The 21,845-nt window shown below is 39.9% G+C and overlaps 1 protein-coding gene across 3 annotated transcripts in view; it reads left to right on the forward strand.

Moving 5' to 3' along the window:
• Positions 1-21,845, forward strand: part of LOC126183754 (glutaryl-CoA dehydrogenase, mitochondrial-like) — a 442,519-nt gene that overhangs the window by 67,641 nt on the left and 353,033 nt on the right. For all 3 annotated transcript variants that reach the window (XM_049925980.1, XM_049925979.1, XM_049925981.1), the window contains exon 5: positions 5,891-6,020. In XM_049925980.1, coding sequence (XP_049781937.1) covers positions 5,891-6,020 — 130 coding nt within the window. The remainder of the gene's footprint in view (positions 1-5,890; positions 6,021-21,845) is intronic.

Genomic DNA, 21,845 nt, shown 5'->3' on the forward strand with positions numbered 1-21,845 from the left:
CAATCCTAAGGGCCCGGGTTCGATTCCTGGCTGGGTCGGAGATTTTCTCCAGTCAGGTACTGGGTGTTGTGTTGTCCTAATCATCACCATTTCATGCCCATCGACAAGCAAGTCGCCGAAGTGGCGTCAAATCGAAAGACTTGCACCCAGCGAACGGTCTACCCGACGGGAGGCCCTAGTAACACGCATTTACATTAACGTGTACCTTTAGAATTCTTCTGACACACTTAACACCCAAGACTGACCATTTAGCTGTAGTGCCAAAGAAGTCTAATATTGACATTAGCCAGAGATGTATTCTTCCAATTCAGTCAAATAACATGGCCAGTTACATATTGTTAATAGTGCAAAACACACCAAAATGTGTTTATATCTGCTGTAAGAGTGTACAGTCATGCACACTTTTGTTACAAAATTCATTAATTCCAAGTCAATTATTGAGTAATGCACATTTATTTTTATATTGTTGTGTTGAAGTTGCCTGTATTATATGTTGCAGTAGTCTATTTATAATTAAGTTATTGTTTGCTATTGCTAGAGTATTCTATGAATGTTGTTAAGGTTGTTGTATATGTCAATGTTGAAGGGTATTTTATTGTCACATGTTATTAGTAATAATAGTATTTATGTAATGAAATGTAGTGGTCACTGATTTAAGATGGACAGTAGACATGTTGTCTTTGAACAGTCAGAGAGTTGGTTTTGTGTGCCAGTTTTTGGCAACATGTGTTTGTTGGGGAGATCAAAGGCATATGTGTTTGGTGGTGAGATCAAAGGCAATAAGTGGACAAATCTGAGAATTATGAATAGAATAGTAGTGTAAAGCACACTTCAGTATTGTGATGCATGTATTAAAGAAATCTTGGCATAGTGCTGTGGGCTTCATTACTTAAAGAGCAGCAAAAAAATTTGATGTTAGAAGTTTTTGCTGGTGGCATTGTAGATCTGTGAATGTTGTGAGATTTTGCCTACTATGGTTACATGTGGTAGCATAACTTTAATAAGGTAATGATGAAATGGGAAGTCTTCAGAAGTGACCTAAAAACTGAGGAGTGGATGCACCAGCCATTTGATGGATGTAGTCATAATATGATCCACTCAGTGGGTCTTTTCTTTAGTGTTCAATCCTGAGGTTAGTTTGCAGCAGTATGCCATACCCCCGTCTGTTTCATTGCCTCTTCATTTCTGCATATGTAGCACATCCCGTCATTCATAATGTGCTGCATTTGTGATGTCCTTGGTCATTCCCAGCAATCCCTCCCCTCAACATCTCCTTCTGTTATTATTTAAATGATGTTATTGTGTCTTGAAATGTGGCCTATGAGTTTGTTTCTTCTTGTTTGCATGCACCTCTAGAGGGATCTGGTTTCCTGTGCTCTTCTCAGCATCCCTTCATTAGTATTTATACCTCTACAGCTGATCTTCATTATCCTTCTGTAGCACTAAGTCTCCTGGTCTTGTAGCCATCTTTTTTCTTGTTTTCCTAGTGTCCAAGTTTCACACCTGTATAGGGCTGCATTCCAAACAAATTGTTCATGATCCATTTATTTGTTTTCAGACTGATGTTCTTTTTCAAATTTAATGCAGTTTTGGCCTGCTGCATTCTGCTCCCAGTTTCTTTCCAGCTTCTACCATCACTGGTGATCCTGCTGCACACCATCACTTTAGTCTTTCTCTTGTTTATTCTCATACTATACAGATTACAGAAAATTATTTCCCTAGTTCAGAGGAACTTGTCTATATATTCTTTCATTTCTGTGAGTACGGCACTGTAATCTGTGTAACATAGCATGTTTATCTTTCTATCTTCTGCCCATTATCTTTGATCCCCACCACAGTAGTTTCATGAACTTGTCTATAGCTTCCTGAATGTAAGTATTGAATATAAGAGGTATTGTGAGTATAAGAATTAGTGTGAGTTTAATGGCACTGCATTATTAGACAAACCTTCTCGAAGTCATATTTGGGTATTACCTGTGGCTTGTGAGAAAACACCTGCTTATTATGATAACCACTACACTATGATGTGACATCTCACAATGCTTTGGACCAGATGAGATGTGTGTTAGCTATAAAATTACTATGATTTCCTCAGTACACTGCAAGCCGTTCAGTGCCGGTACACAGCAGAGAAACCAGTGCAGAATATGCAGAGTGTCCTCGTTTCTTCACAACATCTAGGGGAAGAGATGATATTCTTCCCAGGTACTAGTGAACAGGAGGCAATGAAGTAGTGTGCGCTACATCCAAGGATGCCTGCTTAACATCTGCTGAGACACAATGTAACATTCCCCTATAACCATTGATATTACTGTTGAGTCATAGGAAGAAAAAGTGACTGGACGTGAGGGACAACAAGCTGCAACCTGGCCATTGCGTAAGTCCTCGCAGCCACTGAGGTGGAATAAAATCCTTTTGATGTGCATCTAGATTCAGTACTGTCTCCTAACACATGTATTCCTCCTGTAATGCATGGTGCCTGTGGTGTACAGATTGTAATATGTCACATTTTAACTGGTTGTTTTTTATACATACGCAAAAGGGCAAAACCTAGTTTACCAGTTGATCTGTCATCTACTTTAGCATTTGAGAAAGTGAATGTGGTATGACTTTCAAGATTCATAAAAGGACACAATGTAATTCCATTCTTACAGTCATTTGCTGTACTCTCATGTGGTCTGCATGATGTATGATGTCCCTGTATCATTATTTGTTATTGTTACATTATGGTATTAACTACATAGTCATTTCTGATGCTCTGTGCTGAGCCAACTATCCATCTTCAAAAAATTTGTAATTGTTCAGACATGTGTACCTGCTCCAGTTTCATGATGCAACAGCAATGAGGAGTCCAGTTTTCATGTCCATATTGCAGGAATGAAACAATAAATACTTGCTACTCTATCAGTTTATTGCTTATTCCTAGATCATTATTGAGAAGACCCAATGGCAGATGTGTCCAAAGGCTGCATGGGTAGTACAGATTCTGTTTTCCATGTCCTTTACAGAGGTGCATTGTTCCAAGAGGATTCATCTGACATTGATGTCTCTTGAGAAATTAAAGCCACACTGAGATTCCAGGACTGTTTTCTTCAAGACAGTCTCAAGTGTGTTCAATAATATTGAGCAAAGGTTTTACCTGTGATGAAGACCAGATATGTTGCCTCAATAATTGAGCCAGATGCTGTGATTATCTTTCGTAAACATGGTGACTATCATAGGCCTCTCGCATCAGATAACTCTTGTAGCCCCTTTGCTGCAACATGTATTTTACATCTATTTGAAATGTATCTTTTTAACTTTAATGAGTAGAACCAGGGCTTGAGATAGATTTCTCTTTTGGCATTGAGATTTAAACTTTCAAGTTGTTCTAGTCTTTTTCTTTTCTAGAAACCAGTGGTCTTTTCTTCTAATAATACACAGGCGTTTTAAGTGTTGTCCATCCCAACTCTAATTCTTTTCTGGTGACTGGAGATGATGAGTCAGCTGGTCTAAAATAGTGTGTTGGTAGTTTGTGTTGACAGTTCATTTTAGATATTTTAATGTATCAAATCCTCTCCAAGAGCGGCACGGAGTGAGGTGGTACAGTGTTTAGCATGCTGTACTCAAATTTTGGACAATGACAGTTAAAATCCATGCCCATGCCTCCAAATTTAGGTTTTCTGTGATTCCTCTAAATGACTTCAGGCAAATGCTGAGATGGTTCCTATGAAAAAGGGCGTGGCTGATTTCCTCCCCATCCTTTTGTGATCTGAGCTTGTGCTCAATCTCTACTGACCACACTGTCGATGGGATATTAAACTCTAATCTCTCTTCCTTTCTTCCAAGAGGGTTTGGTGAAATGGCTGTGAGGCTTTCAGTGAGTAGAAAATCTAAGATAATTTAGGTAATCCAATTGTTGAGGATGTTTACTGCCAGTTGATATGTCAGTTATTCACCATGATCTTAGCACTGTAAATCAACGTACTGAACAAGTTTGTTCTGGAAATTGCACAAGTAAGTGGCTGTTGTGCTTTGACTAATACCTTTTTTCAGAGACTGAAACTACCTTTCTTCACCATAGATTTGTTATCCCCATGGAGCTGCACTTGTTACTGCACTATTCAAAGTGTACCAACACATAGCTTTTTGCCCAACCTGTGGTGATGGCAGGATTTCATCTCTTCTGGGATTATCTCTAAGGTCACAAAGAAATTTGTAGACAGTGTATATGACTCTTCATTTGATACTGTGTGTCTTGAAACAAAATGATAAAGCCATGACAACATGAACCAGGAACAGTATGTTTACACAAACCGATGACGGATATCTGTTCAGTATCCTTTGCTTCTTATGATGCTACCTAGCTGGAGATTGTGGTAGAAATGTCATTGTGACAACAGTGTGCATTTAGAATCACATACTATGTGAAATGCTCCCCATTGGCACCTACTGAACAAAAGAAACATGAAGGGTGGGAGAACTAGCTTTGCCTTCCCAGCCACCACTTTGGGTGTTTCCTTGTACAGTAGCCAGAGGACAGCAGCACATCCATTTTTGGACAAGGAATAAAGAACTGAGAGTAAGATGAGCACTGATTCCACTACTGTTCTTCTGGAAGCACTGAAGAAGGTGAGACAGTGGTTAAGAGACTGGAGTAACACTAAGGAGGTTGGGTATAAAATCTCCTCCTAGCCATTCAGATTTTTGGTTTTCATGGTATTTGTAAAGTACTTAAGGCAAATGCCAGATGGTTTGTTTGAAAAAGTTGCAGGCAATTTCCCATCCCATCTTTCTCCTAACTGATCTTGTGCACCATCTCAAAAGACCTTGCAGCTTCTGATGCATTAACCTGTACCTTCATTTTCTTACACTGAAACTGTTTTAATTCAGTCTGACATGTCTGTACTGTGTCCTGTGCCCACCTCCATGCTGTACCCAGTAACGAATGTCAGCTCCAGTTGAGTTTATTGTCACAAGTTTGAATTTATTATGCTTCTTTCTGTTATGGAGATCTAGGCTGAAGTTGTGTTGGCTAGGATCTTGATTTCTCTGAGTTTGAATTGTGATCTGTTCCTGCAGAAGTGTCCATGTACATCTTTTGTATGTCATGTACATTTTCCACTCCATGTTTAACCGTACTTGTGGCAGTCTAATCAATATAGAATCTGAGAAACTGTATGCAACAGCATACCAGCCAGACTATCTAAACAGTTCCATACATGGAATATGTATGCCACTTATAATTAAAAGAAATTTTGTGTGTAGATCAACATGGAAAATGGGCACAAATAAAGATTTTTTTGAACCAAAATTCTGTGTCACAATGTTTTATGCTGGAACTCTGTAGCAGAAGAATTGCCAGAAATTCAAACTTAAAACAGTAACTTCAACTGAAACCCAGGTTATTTGCTTAACACAGTGTGGAAGTGGATACTGCACATTGAGAGGCATGCTGGACTGTGTGAAAACAGTTTTAAAAGATATGGCATATGGACTGGTGCCCAGGTAAGTTTCATTCTTGCATGTTTGGTTTGAGTGGAGATTGATGGTTGGGTGTTACCCCATCTTTCAGCTGTTAGCATTATTTCCATGGACATTCAAACTGCTTGCCTCGTCTTCTGCGTTTCAAAAGCTTTGTATCCTCCACCTTGTTGTAGATGGTGTAATCCGTAAACCTTAACAGTCCATTTTCCTCATGACATTCATTGTTTAGATGGTTGTGAAAAGCTTAGATGCTAGATTTTAGTGACACAACTTGGCTAACAAGAAGACTTTTTCATGACTGTGTCTATTACAGTTAACAACACATGGAGTGAAAAAAAACTAAAAACAAAATATTCAGAATTAATTTACACATTCTAACATACGTGAGTAACTGCCTGTACAAGTCTGTTTCTCCATTCTTTAGCAAAAGGTGAGCTTATTGGTTGCTTTGGCCTGACTGAACCAGACCATGGAAGTGATATAGCTGGATTACAAACGAGAGCAAAGTACTCAGCGGCTACTAAATCATATTTCCTTACTGGAAGCAAGACATGGTAGGTTGGTCACTGCTGTGGGAATTTTTCAGTAATTTGTATTAGTAATTTGAAACGTGTGTTACTAGGTATGTAGCATAGTATTGCTGGTGGTGTTCGTGTTTCTAATGCAAGTTTGTCATTGCATATTGTGTGTGAAATTATCAAAAAATTGCCCTGATTTAACATTTCATTGTCTACCTATTTACGTTGATGTAAAATTTGTTCATGCTTTGCAGAAACCCATACATATTATGAGACCTATATTTTATCTTCTCTGTGAATAAAATGATGTAGCTACTGCAGAGACAGAGAGAGAGAGAGAGAGAGAGTGGGTGGGCACATGTGCAATATACTAGCGAGAATGTACTCTGTTTCAGCCTTTTAATTTTTGCTGTGCTTCATGGCATTTATTACCAGAAGACAATCTACAGCAAATGCAAAAGTTTAATTATCCAGTGGTGAACATCATTGCAGACACAAATAGCTCATCTGATGTTTAATAATCACAAAACAGTGCAACACTACTTATATCACTGAAATATGCATAGTATTATTTCTCAGTGAAGAGAAAGTGTGACAAGTTGAATGATTTACAAGTACAAAACCTCACAAGAAAGGCAAATTTGGACTGTAAAAAGGCACTTGTATTTATGTTAATACATGATTCATTGTTAGTTTTGCACAGCAATATTTGCATGCCTATTTTGATCTGTCACAGGCAACAAATTTCAGGCTTTCATCTACAAGTATCCACTAGATATTCTGACAGTCATCAAGCATAGAATTTACAGTTTGTGCCAAAGAAAAGGAGATTCTGGAATTGAAGATGAATATATGTATGTAATATGCAGAGGTCAAGAAGTCATTGAAGTCCAAGGAATCACCAATTCAGCTTTTTTTTCATATTATCTGTGTGAGGTATTTGACTCTGCGAATCTCTGCTTTTGTGGGGAAAATATGAAATTTTGTATACTTAAAGGTACCGTGCAATAAGCGAATGCTTTACTAAAATATTTTGTTCATCATCTGGCAATCCACAAGGAAAAAAGTTCTCAGAATAAATAACATCATAATATTTATGTTACCAAACAAATAGAAGCATAGAAGTAATACTTCAATTGAATGTCATTCTCTTCACCCCCCCTCACCCCCCTCCCCCGATTCTCTCTCTCTCCCTCTCCCTCCCTACCTACCTCCCTCCCTCCCCCTCCCCCCCCCCCCCTCTCTCTCTCTCTCTCTCTCTCTCTCTCTCTCTCTCTCTCTCACACACACACACACACACACACACACACACACACACACACACAGACACAGACAAATGGTTCAAATGGCTCTGAGCACTATGGGACTTAACAGCTGAGATCATCAGTCCCCTAGAACTTAGAACTACTTAAACCTAACTAACCTAAGAACATCATACACTTCCATGCCCGAGGCAAGATTCGAACCTGCGACTGTTGCGGTTGCGCAGTTCCAGACTGCAGTGCCTAGAAGCGCTCGGCCACCACGGCCAGCCACACACAGACACACACACACTTGTGGTAAGTAGGAGGAGTCATGGGGCAGACAGAACTTCCGGACATTCATCTAAGTGGCCAGCATGTAGCCATACATGAAAGTTATAACAATCTAATTCCCACCAAATTTACATTGACTTTCAGTAACAATCTCAAGGAAAGTATTTATAAAATTAACTTCCCAATGCAGAGACATTTCATTTCATTTTTTATTGGTCATTTTAATCATTTGTTTTACAAAGTATACAATATGATATTGGACAAGTCATTGTGATTTGCAATACACCTTTTTAAATCATACAAGTATATTTACATTGATTTAGACTTAATATTATCACAGCTGAAAATTCGGCTTTCATACGTGATATTTAACACAGGTAATTCAATCAGGTTTTTTTACATAAATATTTTGATTAACATTTCAGTCATTCTTTTTTTAATATTTGGCAACAGATTTTTATGTTTCAAGATATTCATCTATACTATAACAACACTTTTGCAATAAATATTTATGGACAGCAGTTTTAAATTTTGAAGTGTCTTTTATTGTTTTAATATTATTAATTAGCTTATTGTAGAGTCTGTTTTGTGTTTGTTGTGGTCCATTCTGTTTCAGTGTTGTGTATGCATGTTGAACATGTATATCCTACTTTCTCCTTGAGTTATGCAGATGGATAGTCTGGTTAATTGATACAAGGTTGTTGCTGTTTTCTAAGAATTGCCTAACAAATAGTATCACTTTTAAGATATACAGAAACAATAGCGGAAGGGTGTTAAGTTTCCTAAATGAGGGCTTACGTGAGCTTCTTGAAGCAGCATTTTCTGTGGCTCTTACAATTCTCTTTTGGAATATAAAACAACTTCTGCTTGCAGATGTATTTCTCCAAAAGATTATGCTATATCACAATAAGGATTCTGCCTGGGCAAAATGTACATTTTTAGTGTCTCTTTTGATGTGCAACCAGAAAGAATTTTGATAGTATAACAAATCTTATTCAATTTATTTGTAATGTATTTTGCATGTTGAACCCATCTTAGGTCTTCTTGTTCCATATTCGAAGAAATTTTGTAGAGCTTACATTTTCAAGAGTCCTGGTAAACAACTCTATGTCTGGTGTTGGTGGACATTTATTTTGCACTGTGTGTAAGTGTATAGTAACTGTTTTTTTCTGTATTTATTACTAAACTGTTTCAAGAAAACCAGTCTGTATTGTGGGTGGTACACTTTTTAATCTCGTGCAGTAATTCTTCTCTGGTCCTTCCTTTTACACTCCTGGAAATTGAAATAAGAACACCGTGAATTCATTGTCCCAGGAAGGGGAAACTTTATTGACACATTCCTGGGGTCAGATACATCACATGATCACACTGACAGAACCACAGGCACATAGACACAGGCAACAGAGCATGCACAATGTCGGCACTAGTACAGTGTATATCCACCTTTCGCAGCAATTCAGGCTGCTATTCTCCCATGGAGACGATCGTAGAGATGCTGGATGTAGTCCTGTGGAACGGCTTGCCATGCCATTTCCACCTGGCGCCTCAGTTGGACCCGCGTTCGTGCTGGACGTGCAGACCGCGTGAGACGACGCTTCATCCAGTCCCAAACATGCTCAATGGGGGACAGATCCCAGATCCGGAGATCTTGCTGGCCAGGGTAGTTGACTTACACCTTCTAGAGCACGTTGGGTGGCACGGGATACATGCGGACGTGCATTGTCCTGTTGGAACAGCAAGTTCCCTTGCCGGTCTAGGAATGGTAGAACGATGGGTTCGATGACGGTTTGGATGTACCGTGCACTATTCAGTGTCCCCTCGACGATCACCAGTGGTGTACGGCCAGTGTAGGAGATCGCTCCCCACACCATGATGCCGGGTGTTGGCCCTGTGTGCCTCGGTCGTATGCAGTCCTGATTGTGGCGCTCACCTGCACGGCACCAAACACGCATACGACCATCATTGGCACCAAGGCAGAAGCGACTCTCATCGCTGAAGACGACACGTCTCCATTCGTCCCTCCATTCACGCCTGTCGCGACACCACTGGAGGCGGGCTGCACGATGTTGGGGCGTGAGCGGAAGACGGCCTAACGGTGTGCGGGACCGTAGCCCAGCTTCATGGAGACGGTTGCGAATGGTTCTCGCCGATACCCCAGGAGCAACAGTGTCCCTAATTTGCTGGGAAGTGGCGGTGCGGTCCCCTACGGCACTGCGTAGGATCCTACGGTCTTGGCGTCCATCCGTGCATCGCTGCGGTCCGGTCCCAGGTCGACGGGCACGTGCACCTTCCGCCGACCACTGGCGACAACATCGATGTACTGTGGAGACCTCACGCCCCACGTGTTGAGCAATTCGGCGGTACGTCCACCCGGCCTCCCGCATGCCCACTATACGCCCTCGCTCAAAGTCCGTCAACTGCACATACGGTTCACATCCACGCTGTCGCGGCATGCTACCAGTGTTAAAGACTGCGATGGAGCTCCGTATGCCACGGCAAACTGGCTGACACTGACGGCGGTGGTGCACAAATGCTGCGCAGCTAGCGCCATTCGACGGCCAACACCGTGGTTCCTGGTGTGTCCGCTGTGCCGTGCGTGTGATCATTGCTTGTACAGCCCTCTCGCAGTGTCCGGAGCAAGTATGGTGGGTCTGACACACCGGTGTCAATGTGTTCTTTTTTCCATTGCCAGGAGTGTATTATCAAATTTCTGTCATCTGTGAATTTTATGTAGTTATGGCATGGATTGGTTGGTTCCAAGTCATTCACAAAGAGTAGAAACAGAGTTGGTCCTAGAATGGAGCCTTGTGGTACACCGTACCTAATGCTCTGCTTTTCTGAGCAGTCGGACTTTATCTTGTTCCCTTCTTGGATAGCAAGCTCAACTAATTGCTCTCTGTTTTGGAGACATGGTTTTGTCCATTCATAGGCTGGGCCACTAGTACTGACAGATTCACGTTTCTTAAGCAACATGTTGTGATTGATGACATCAAATGATTTAGAGGGGTCTAAAAATATGCTGAAATATGTTCTTTGCTGTCTATTGCGCTTAAGGCTTCATTTAGGAATGCAAAAATAGCCGTCTCAGTAGATTTAGATTTTTGGAATCCATGTTGTGTATTAAGGAATTTCTTCTATGAAATTTATTAGTCTTTTTTCTTTTTCACTTCAAATCACCCATCTTTGGGGTGCATCAGATCAGTCACTTCTTTGATGCTTGTGCTCTCTTTGTCTAACAATAGTTCTTCATTCTATCTGATCTCTTCTTTCTTTCCTCCTCTGATATCTGAATCGGTTTCCTGGTGTTGATCTTAACTTGGAACCTCTTAGTTTTGACTTTGGTCACGGTCTTGGCTGTACCATTCTTTAACATGTCTTCGGTAATCTGGAGTTCTCTCAAATCCTTTTCCACTTCCTTAAACCAATTGAGTTTAATACTCTTTTTTTGTAAAAGAAGTCAAAGATTTGTTTAGTTAGTCTGTTGGGATTCATTCAGAGTATGTGTCCATAGAAATCAATCCTCCTTTTCCTCATTGTTTTTGAGAGTCTATCCGACTTTGCATACAGGGCTTTGTTTCTATAGAAAACTTGTTTGTTATTTCAGAATTTGGGACCCATGGTCTTTCTCAAAATTTTCCTCTCCTTGATTTCCAATTTCTCCATTTGCCCTTTCCTCCCTATGACTAGTCTCTCATGCATAGAGTGCTTCCAGCTTAATTATTGTGCTATAATGCCTTATTTTGATTTTCCAAGAGAGGGCTTTCTTATTGTATGTGTTTTTGGTTTTCGAGAAAGCTAGTTGCATTTTATTCCTTCTTGCTTCTATTGCTTTCCCTTCAAGGTTGTTCCATTTAGTCCATTCCCCTAGGTACTTGAAACTCCTAATCAACTCTATTTTTTGAGCCCCTACTTTAATTCTCTTAGGAGTAACCATTATATTCATCATAATCTTCATTTTTTCGTAAGACATCTTAAGTCCTATCTTCCCTGCCTGCTCTTGTAACTTGGCGATTTGTTCTTTACCTTCCTCCCATGTTTCCGCAAGCAGCGCCATGTCGTCAACAGATGCCAAACACTTAATCGTGATTCGTTTGTTTTTTGTTCCAAGTCTTATTCCCCTCTCATTCTTGCATTCCATTGCCTCACAACCTTTTCGAGTGCACAGTTAAACAACACTGGTGAGAGACCATCCCCTTGTCGGACCTATGTTCACATCTCAAAAGGTTCTGACAGTTCACAGGCAACTGCGCAGAGAACTAAAATGTAATGAAGATATTGCTTTCATGAAATATGTTAGACTCTATAAAACTATATTTAAAAGAGTTGTCAAGGCAGCAAAACAACTGGCAAATAACAGGCTAAGTTTAAATCATAAAAATTATACAAAGGCTGTGTGGTCTGTCATTAAATCTGTGTTAGGTGTTAACGCATGTAACCAAGAAATTTCAAAAGTTGACATTGAAGGAAATACTATTGTAAATCAGAGTACTTTAATGAATTTTTTTATAAATGTAGCAAAGTCTAATGTAGATGTAAGAGATTATCACAACAAAGTAAATCCCTTTGGCCTAGGGAAAAACTCTGAAAACTTTATGAAATTCTCAAAAGTTTCTGTGGAGGATGTAGAAAATGCTATTCTAACATTAAGAAACAAAAAATCTGCAGGTTGGGATGGAATACCCACCAAAGTTATTAAAGTGGTACACAATAGAATTGCAAACCCACTAGCTCAGACAATAAATCAGTGTTTTGAAGAGGGCTGTTTCCCAGAGGTACTGAAATATGCTGAAGTCAAACCACTCTTCAAGAAGGGATCAAGAGAGATCATGGGAAATTATCATCCTATCTCCATTCTCCCAGTCCTATCTAAAATATTTGAAAAACTTGCTGTTGCACAAATCCAAAACTTCATTGCAAAATATTCTGTTATTCTAAAGAATAAATTTGGTTTTCAGCAGGGTAAAAACACCATCAATGCAGTAAACGGTTTCATTGAGAAAATAAGCACATCGTTAGACAAGAGAAATAAGGTGGCAGGAATTTTCTGTGACCTCACAAAGGCATTTGATTCCGTAAACCATGCATTGCTTGTTTACAAACTTGAAAAGTATGGCATTAGCGGCAGTGCCCTACAATGGCTTAACTCCTACTTATCTAACAGAAAGCAAAGAGTTAGCGTTTCTTCAAATGGCACATATTATTTTTCTGACTGGAAAAAAATATCTCAGGGTGTTCCACAAGGATCCATATTAGGCCCAGTCCTATTTCTCTTTTACGTTAATGACTTACCATTAAATATCAGTTCCCCATCAGTTCTGTTTGCAGATGATACTTCTGTCTTAGTTAAAGATCAGGACTCCGAAAAAATTCCCAAATCTGTGATCAGTACCCTCAGTACCTTAGAAACTTGGTTTCAGCTAAATGGGTTGAATCTAAACATATCTAAGACTCACATGATAAAGTTCAGAACCAAACAGTCAAAATGTGAGCAGATTAAGGTTGTACACAACAACCAAGGTATGCAAGAAGTTGACTCAGTCAAATTCTTAGGTTTAAATGTAGATAAAAATTTGAGCTGGCAGGCACACATTGAATACCTGGCAAATAAACTGAGCAGCTTTGCATTATTCAATGCAGCTGACATGGACACACGAAAAGTAGCATATACAAGCTACTTCAAAAACGATTAATAGTTATGGTAATGTTTTTTGGGGTAACTCGACAAACATAGTGTGGATACTAAAAATACAGAAAAAAAATCATACGAAATATGTGCACTGCAAATCACAAAGAATCATGTTGACCATTATTTAGAAAACTTAAAATATTAACTCTGCCATCCTTATACATATATGAGATTATTATATTTTTGTACACCAGGCATGAATTATTTGAGGGAAACCATTTTGTCCATTCACATGATACCAGAAACAAAGAACATTTTATGCTCCCCATCCACCGCCTCAGACTGTATGCCCAGGGACCTCAATACATGGGATTGAAAATTTGTAATAAATTAAAAGGGAACAAGTTGATGCAGGTGAATTTAGGTTCACTTAAAAGAAAACTATATGAGGTACTGACACTGAAGTGTTATTACTCAGTGGATGAATTCATGCAGGACAAATGGGAAATTTGAGCTGGGTACAATGTGTTATCCTTATAGTGCTGTTATTTATTATAGTGCTATTACTTATTAATGTAAAAATCATTGTAATTGTTTTATAAATTTTTGACATGTCTCCTGTACGCAAACCAAATGGATTGCAGATGTACGTCATGAGATGATTAAAACACAATTCACAAAAATTCACAATTCGCCCATGAATCTGACTTTAGAGGACGTATTCGTTAGTGTCTCCTTGATGATATTTAGAGTTTTGTCATCCAAGCTAAACTCCTCCAAAATATTGAACGACGACTCTCTGTCTATGGAATCACAAGCTTTTTGGAAGACTACAAAAGTCAATATATATGGTTTTGCCCTCTGCTTCTGATATGCTAAAATGTTTCTGAGATCTGTTCAGGGCAAGATTTTCCTTTCCTAAACCCTGCTTGATACTCCCCAATCTGGCAATCCAGCTAGGATTCTACTCTTTTAAGTAGAGCTCTGGACAATATCTTGTAGGTCACATCCACCAGGAAAATCCCTCTGTAGTTATTGGGGTCACATATAGGACCTTTTTTGTGAAGAGGGTGTATCAGGGCCATTTTCCATTCCTCTGGAATGATTCCTTTCTTCCATATCTCTTCAAAAAGTTTCTGGAGTAAGACAATTTCATTTTTGCTTGCATATTTCCATAATTGGGCTGTTATCTGATTTTCACCTGATGCCTTGAAATTTTCCATATGATTTAGTATTGCTTGGATCTCACTTACAGGTGGGGGTTTAGAGCCTGGGTTGGGGGATGATTTCGGTCCACCATTGAACACCATCTTTTGGTGTAGTTCCTCACAGTTTAGAAGTTCCTTGAAGTACACTCCTGGAAATTGAAATAAAAACACCGTGAATTCATTGTCCCAGGAAGGGGAAACTTTATTGACACATTCCTGGGGTCAGATACATCACATGATCACACTGACAGAACCACAGGCACATAGACACAGGCAACAGAGCATGCACAATGTCGGCACTAGTACAGTGTATATCCACCTTTCGCAGCATGCAGGCTGCTATTCTCCCATGGAGACGATCGTAGAGATGCTGGATGTAGTCCTGTGGAACGGCTTGCCATGCCATTTCCACCTGGCGCCTCAGTTGGACCAGCGTTCGTGCTGGACGTGCAGACCGTGTGAGACGACGCTTCATCCAGTCCCAAACATGCTCAATGGGGGACAGATCCGGAGATCTTGCTGGCCAGGGTAGTTGACTTACACCTTCTAGAGCACGTTGGGTGGCGCGGGATACATGCGGACGTGCATTGTCCTGTTGGAACAGCAAGTTCCCTTGCCGGTCTAGGAATGGTAGAACGATGGGTTCGATGACGGTTTGGATGTACCGTGCACTATTCAGTGTCCCCTGGACGATCACCAGTGGTGTACGGCCAGTGTAGGAGATCGCTCCCCACACCATGATGCCGGGTGTTGGCCCTGTGTGCCTCGGTCGTATGCAGTCCTGATTGTGGCGCTCACCTGCACGGCGCCAAACACGCATACGACCATCATTGGCACCAAGGCAGAAGCGACTCTCATCGCTGAAGACGACACGTCTCCATTCGTCCCTCCATTCACGCCTGTCGCGACACCACTCGAGGCGGGCTGCACGATGTTGGGGCGTGAGCGGAAGACAGCCTAACGGTGTGCGGGACCGTAGCCCAGCTTCATGGAGACGGTTGCGAATGGTCCTCGCCGATACCCCAGGAGCAACAGTGTCCCTAATTTGCTGGGAAGTGGCGGTGCGGTCCCCTACGGCACTGCGTAGGATCCTACGGTCTTGGCGTGCATCCGTGCGTCGCTGCGGTCCGGTCCCAGGTCGACGGGTACGTGCACCTTCCGCCGACCACTGGCGACAACATCGATGTACTGTGGAGACCTCACGCCCCACGTGTTGAGCAATTCGGCGGTACATCCACCCGGCCTCCCGCATGCCCACTATACGCCCTCGCTCAAAGTCCGTCAACTGCACACTCGGTTCACGTCCACGCTGTCGCGGCATGCTACCAGTGTTAAAGACTGCGATGGAGCTCCGTATGCCACGGCAAACTGGCTGACACTGACGACGGCGGTGGTGCACAAATGCTGCGCAGCTAGCGCCATTCGACGGCCAACACCGCGGTTCCTGGTGTGTCCGCTGTGCCGTGCGTGTGATCATTGCTTGTACAGCCCTCTCGCAGTGTCCGGAGCAAGTATGGTGGGTCTGACACACCGGTGTCAATGTGTTCTTTTTTCCATTTCCAGGAGTGTATTTTGCTAGTATATTACAGTTGACCCTATTACTAGCCTATGTTCCCTTTTTTGTCCTGAGGTGGGGGGTCATATCTGTTTAGCTTCTCCCTGAAGATCCAATAATAGTTTCTCATGTTGTTCTTAGCAAATTCGTCATTTATCTTCCTGAGCAGTTGGTCTTCTTGCTCCTTCTTAACTTTCTTGACCTCCTTGGACACCATCTTTCTAGTTTCCACAAAGTGCTGCCAGGCACTCTCATCCTTTTTGGTTTGCCAGATGTGCCACGTCTTCTTCCTCAGATCAAGTAGTCTATCACACTCATCATTCCACCACCTGTGCTTCTTCATCCTGGTAACATGACCAAGCTGCTCTGCCTTGGTTATAAGACTCTTCTCCATCTGTTTCCAGTCCTGGCCTTCTAGGTCACTGGTTAACTTGCCCCATTCCTCCTTCTTCACCTTTATTTTCTCTGGATCATATCTCCTTCATGCAAGTTTTTTCCTATGAAAGTTATTCTTGGGGATGATCTTCAGTTTCACTTTAGATAGACAGTGGTCAGAATCGAGGTTGGCCCCTTTGAGAACCCTAACATTTTGGATTTCCTTACGAAATTTCTGCTTTATTGCAACATGATCTAACTGGAATTCTCCCAGGAGATGGTTAGGTGAAACCCATGTCTTCTGCTTTCTTGGTAATTTCTTAAAGCTAGTTGGTTTCAGGACCAAATTGTGTGCCTGGCATAATTCGATGAGCCTGATACCATTTTGATTCATCCTGTTATGTGCCAGGTATCTCCCCACTATATTCCTCAACCTTTTCTCTCTCCACATTTGGGCGTTAAAATCCCCTAGAAAGATGATGATATGTTTTTTGGGGATCCTTTTGGATCATGTCATCTAGTTTGTTCCAGAATAGTTCCACCTTCTCCTTATTCTTTTTGTTGTCAATGTTTATAGGGGCGTGAACATTTACAACGGTATATACTTTGTCAGTTGACTTAAACGTGAGTGTGGATAGCCTTTCAGAGGCAGACTCAAAGCTTATAATGGAGCCTATACTTTCTTGTTAATTACGAAACCTGTCCCAAGGTGGGGAACATTTTTCATAACTCTTGTCCCTGTCTTCTCCTTAAGTATCCTGAATCCTCCTGATTCAAAGCTGTCCTCGTCCAAGAACCTGGTCCATTGCCCAGCCATAATGAATATTCTATGTTCATTTAATGTGTACATTAGAGTCTTACGTTTCCCCACATTCAAAAGTGAATTTGCATTAAAAGTTGGTAAGTAGTTTGCTTTCCTGTATTTTATTTTGTTTGAGGTTCCAAGACGTTCCGATTCATCTTTGTGTGACATTGCAGAATCATCAGAATCAAAATGTCTGCTTGTGCACTAATGTGTGGTGGATTGACCACATGGGCTAATTAGTTTCACATCACACTTTTCCATGATTGATAATTCTTTGAGTCCTGATGGTGACTTCTAGAGCCACCATTTTTTACAACCAAGGTTGTTAACCCTGGAGGATTATTCACAGCTGCCCCTTACATGGAGACAGACACTGACCAAAAGGTGCCCAATTTGAGAACAGACGCTTTTGGATTTTGATTTGATTTTTAATTCATGGTTAACTCCACTAGGCTCTTCTGCTCTCTCCGCCATTGGGAATCGGATTCCTCTTCCACCTTCGAGAGCGTTGACCAGGTTTCACCGAGGAACCTTAGGCAGGGGCACTTACAGGGTTCTACCATCTGGAGCCAGATGGACACAGGTTTTTTTTAATGAGGTGTTACTCCTCCCCCTCCTCCTTCCTCATCACTTGCAACATGAGGCCCCCGGGCTTGGGACTGCCAGTGGCATATGGCTTTCATCTTATTGGTGGAATTTTTTATGTATTTGTCATTTGCCATTATTTTTGCTTGTTTGACAACCATTTTGAAGATATTTTTATAGGTTTTGCAATAAGTATCAAATTCTGGTGACGTGAGTTGTTGGGACAACCTGTGTAGTAATATTTTTTGAGGATACCAGAATTCCAGAAGTGATCCATTTATTTTTTGTTTTCTTTGTGTATATTTTGCTCTGTGTTGGACGGAAGCACAATTAAAAATAGTAGGAAAAATTTCTGATTAAGTTTTATATTAAATTTTCCATCCGTGTGTTTGCAGTTGTAAATCTTTTTCCAGTTTTCTTTGCTGAAGTAATGGAGAAAGTGATTTATATTTTCATTACTGTAGTTTCTACTGGTGGTTCTTAGGCAGTGTTTAAATTGCAGCTCAGTTTCCATTCTCAGAAAGAGTTTTTGAGCTGTGTGTGTTAATATATTGGTGAGATTTGACTTCCTAGGAAATCCATTAGCTTTAAATTGGTTCTACTGATTGATTAAGTGACTGATTATTTTTAATTTGGTCTCATTCATGTGGAAATGTTAACTCAGCATATACACATCAATGAATAAAATGACTACTCAGTTTGTAACGGTTCTACCTACTTTATTTCTTTGTTTGTTGTCCTTGGTGTCGACATACTGTGTTGCTACACTGGCTGAAAAATGACGTTTGTAATTTGGACACTGACTATGGTAAATAATGTAGCCGACAGATGCATAGTTACTTTTCACAGTCTTGTACTTTTGCTGTTCACAACCCCCCCCCCTCCCCCCCCAATAAAACACAGTGATATGGCCAGTGCACTATTGTTTAACCTTCGATAAGCCTCATTAATAGGTTGCAGGCAAACATTCACATACTGCTACAATAGTTTCCTGTTGAACATCTACAAGCAGTAAAACCTAACCACAAAGTCCACAGTTCTTGAAGAATAATCAGGTACGTATGGAGCAGACACTGTCATTGGTTTAACACATGGCCTATTGGTGTAGCACTTATTTCATTGTTAAGTTGAAGCATTGTTGTTGTTCTAACCAACATAGGTTTCACGTCTGAAGCTTGGCTGTGGACTGACTGCCTCATGACCAAAAATCGGGTCCTTATCAATAATAGGTACTGAAACTACACATTGTTTGAAGTTAAATTTACAGAGATTACAATTAAAACCTAACACATTAAATTAACTGAATAAATTGAAAAATTCTGTCCTTTTAACAGTTTCTTCTACTACAATGTTTAGGTCGAATTATTTGGTTAAATGATGAAATTAACATATGTAGTTATGTAAACAATACGTTTGACAAAACTGTTAATTACTTTGGAATTAATGAAGGGCAGGTTTTGCCAAATAAATACTTTAAGAATACTAGCAGTTCATCTTCAAAATTATTACAATTATTACAGAATTTATATTTGTTAATATGTCAACAGTAGAATTTAAGTTATGAAACAATTACGGATTTTACCCTATAACAAAAGAACTAACTAGGAATAGTCAAAATAAATGAGAAAATCAATTACATACCTAAAGCTAAGCCCAGAATTAGATCTGGTGTTAAATTCTTTAAAACTGAGGGCCAACTGTTCTCTTATATGAAAATACAGATTATACTCGTGTATGTTAATGGTAATTAGTTTAAGGAGGCAGATGGCAAAACAAGAGGGGAATTGAAACCAGCTTGCTTCCTCACAAGTTAATTTAGTTTATTACACCATCTTAATAGTATAAGGTTATTTCTGCATTAAATAATTTCTAGTGTCTTTGAGATAATCTCCTAATGTTTGATGTCTTATACACTCTTCGGTAGAATGTGAAACAACTAGATTCCTGGGTCCCATCTCTCTTTCTTAAGCATTTTCATTCTGAGCAATTTGAGTCTTGGTTTTTCCATTGGGAACATTTGTATTTATTTCCAATTTATATTCATGGATAAATCAATGTATGACAGTTATCGAAACAGTTTCTACATGAATCTGTCTTCCATTTTCTTACAGTCATCAAAACTAAATCTTGCTCTTTCATATCAAAGTAAAAGCTTTTTTTGTGGTATGAATGTTACAGTTTCCCACCACTGTTATTACATCTCTATATATAGTTTAAAAAATCTGTGGTATCCAGTACACAGCAGTTGTTCATCTGTGTAGGCCTATTGTGAAAGGTGCTTAATTGTAAATATAAATAAGCATAATTTATATGTCATTAGATCACCTGTACATCATCTCTACATAAACTGCAATCTAAATCCTTTCACCCTGCTCACTGTAGTCAAGCATTGGTCTCTTAAAATTTTACACGCCGTGCTTCCCTCCATTACCGAATTGACAATTCCGTGATACTTCAGGATATAATGTATCATCTGATCCCCTCTTTTTGTCAAGTTGTCAAGTTGTGCTACAGATTTCTCCCCCGACTCCCAGTTTGATTCAGTAACTCTTCATTTGTTATTCAGTCTATCCATCTAATTTTCAGTATACTTCTGTTCAGTGCTTGATTTGTGATGGTATGTACCGGTACTCTGTACTGGTACATGCGGCAAAAAGAAAAAAAAAAAAAAAAGGTCAGAACCACAGATTTTGAGACTGCTATGACAGAACTTTTATTGCAGCTGTAGCAAAACTTGTATTCGCACTTTTAAAATGCTCAGAAAAATGTTAAAATAACAATTTTTTTTTTTTTACAAATTAAATATTGCTTCTTTTGCATCACATTTCATAAGCTTCTGTTCTCTTCTTCTGTACAAGGCTACCCTCCAGACAAATATACTTAAAAACGATTTTTGAACATTTATTTATATCTGTTGTTAATAAATTTCTCTTTTCCAGAAACATGTTTCTTGCTTTTCCCAGTCTGCATTTTATATTCTTTCTCTTTCTGCCACTGTCAGTTGCTGATTTTCAGGTTTCAAGACTGTAACTAAAAGTCTAAGAAGCCAACCTTGCCTACGATATTGGACAGGTCACAGGTGGCGGATAGTGAACGTTCCATCAGATATGGTAGACAGCTGTGAATGCAGAATAAGCAGTCCTGGACCAAGGCAAAATAAAACTAAGTCCACTTTGTGTTTGTCCTGTAGCAAGCACAAAGTGGTCAGTGTCTGCTCACCAGTGGTGTGGCTGAAATTTATATTCTGGAACTAACCCTTCCAGTCTTAACACTTTGAGTTCACTCAGTGAGTCTACTCAACCCCATCTGATTCCAGGTTCAGTCATCATGGAGCAGTTTGATAATCACAATATTACACCAGGTCGTCAATCCACTGCCAGTATTTCTAGCATGACTGGTCTTTCAGATTCTGGGGTAGCCAGGTTAAAATGCAGTGTGATTCAACAGAGGAAGTCAGAGTCCTCTCACCAACTTAAAACCAACACAAATACATTTTTTGCAACCAAGTAAACTTCATAAATTGGGAGATACATTAAAAGAACAGAAGATTCAAATTTTGGCACTTCAAGAAACATGAGTGAGAGACAATAACACCATGGATTTTCGCAATTATTGTCTCTTTAAAAGTAAAACTGATAAAAGAATACACCACATCTGGGAGTCACTTTTGCAGTCTCCAAAAATATTTTAATCTCAATGACGGAAGTAAAACCTATTAATAATAGACTAATAACAATTTCTCTTAAGTGTGCAAATAAAGCGTACACTTTAATTAATGGCCATATGCCAGTCAACGGAGATAACTGTAAAAAACGTAAATAAGTTAATGATGCTTGGGAAATGTTAGAAAGCATCATCTCGAAAATTCCCTCAAACCATGCTGAAATTTTAATGGGTGCTTTTAATGCTCAATTAGGTAAAGAGAAGGACATATAAGAAAATGGTGGATGGATTTCCTGCTCATAAGTAGACAAACCAAAATGGTCAAAGACTTGTTGAAACATGCAAAAATTTTAACCTTAAAATCACATCAGCACATTTTAAAAAGAACCCGTCTAAACAAAAGCTTGACAGGAGCTCAATACATTTATTGGGGAATTTAATATCGATCATGTAGCAATTTCATACCCTAACGACAAAGAAATTTTAAATTTCCAAGTTAGGAAAGGGGC

The sequence above is a fragment of the Schistocerca cancellata genome, chromosome 4 (assembly GCF_023864275.1).
Source record: "Schistocerca cancellata isolate TAMUIC-IGC-003103 chromosome 4, iqSchCanc2.1, whole genome shotgun sequence".
NCBI classification, from domain to species: domain Eukaryota; kingdom Metazoa; phylum Arthropoda; class Insecta; order Orthoptera; family Acrididae; genus Schistocerca; species Schistocerca cancellata.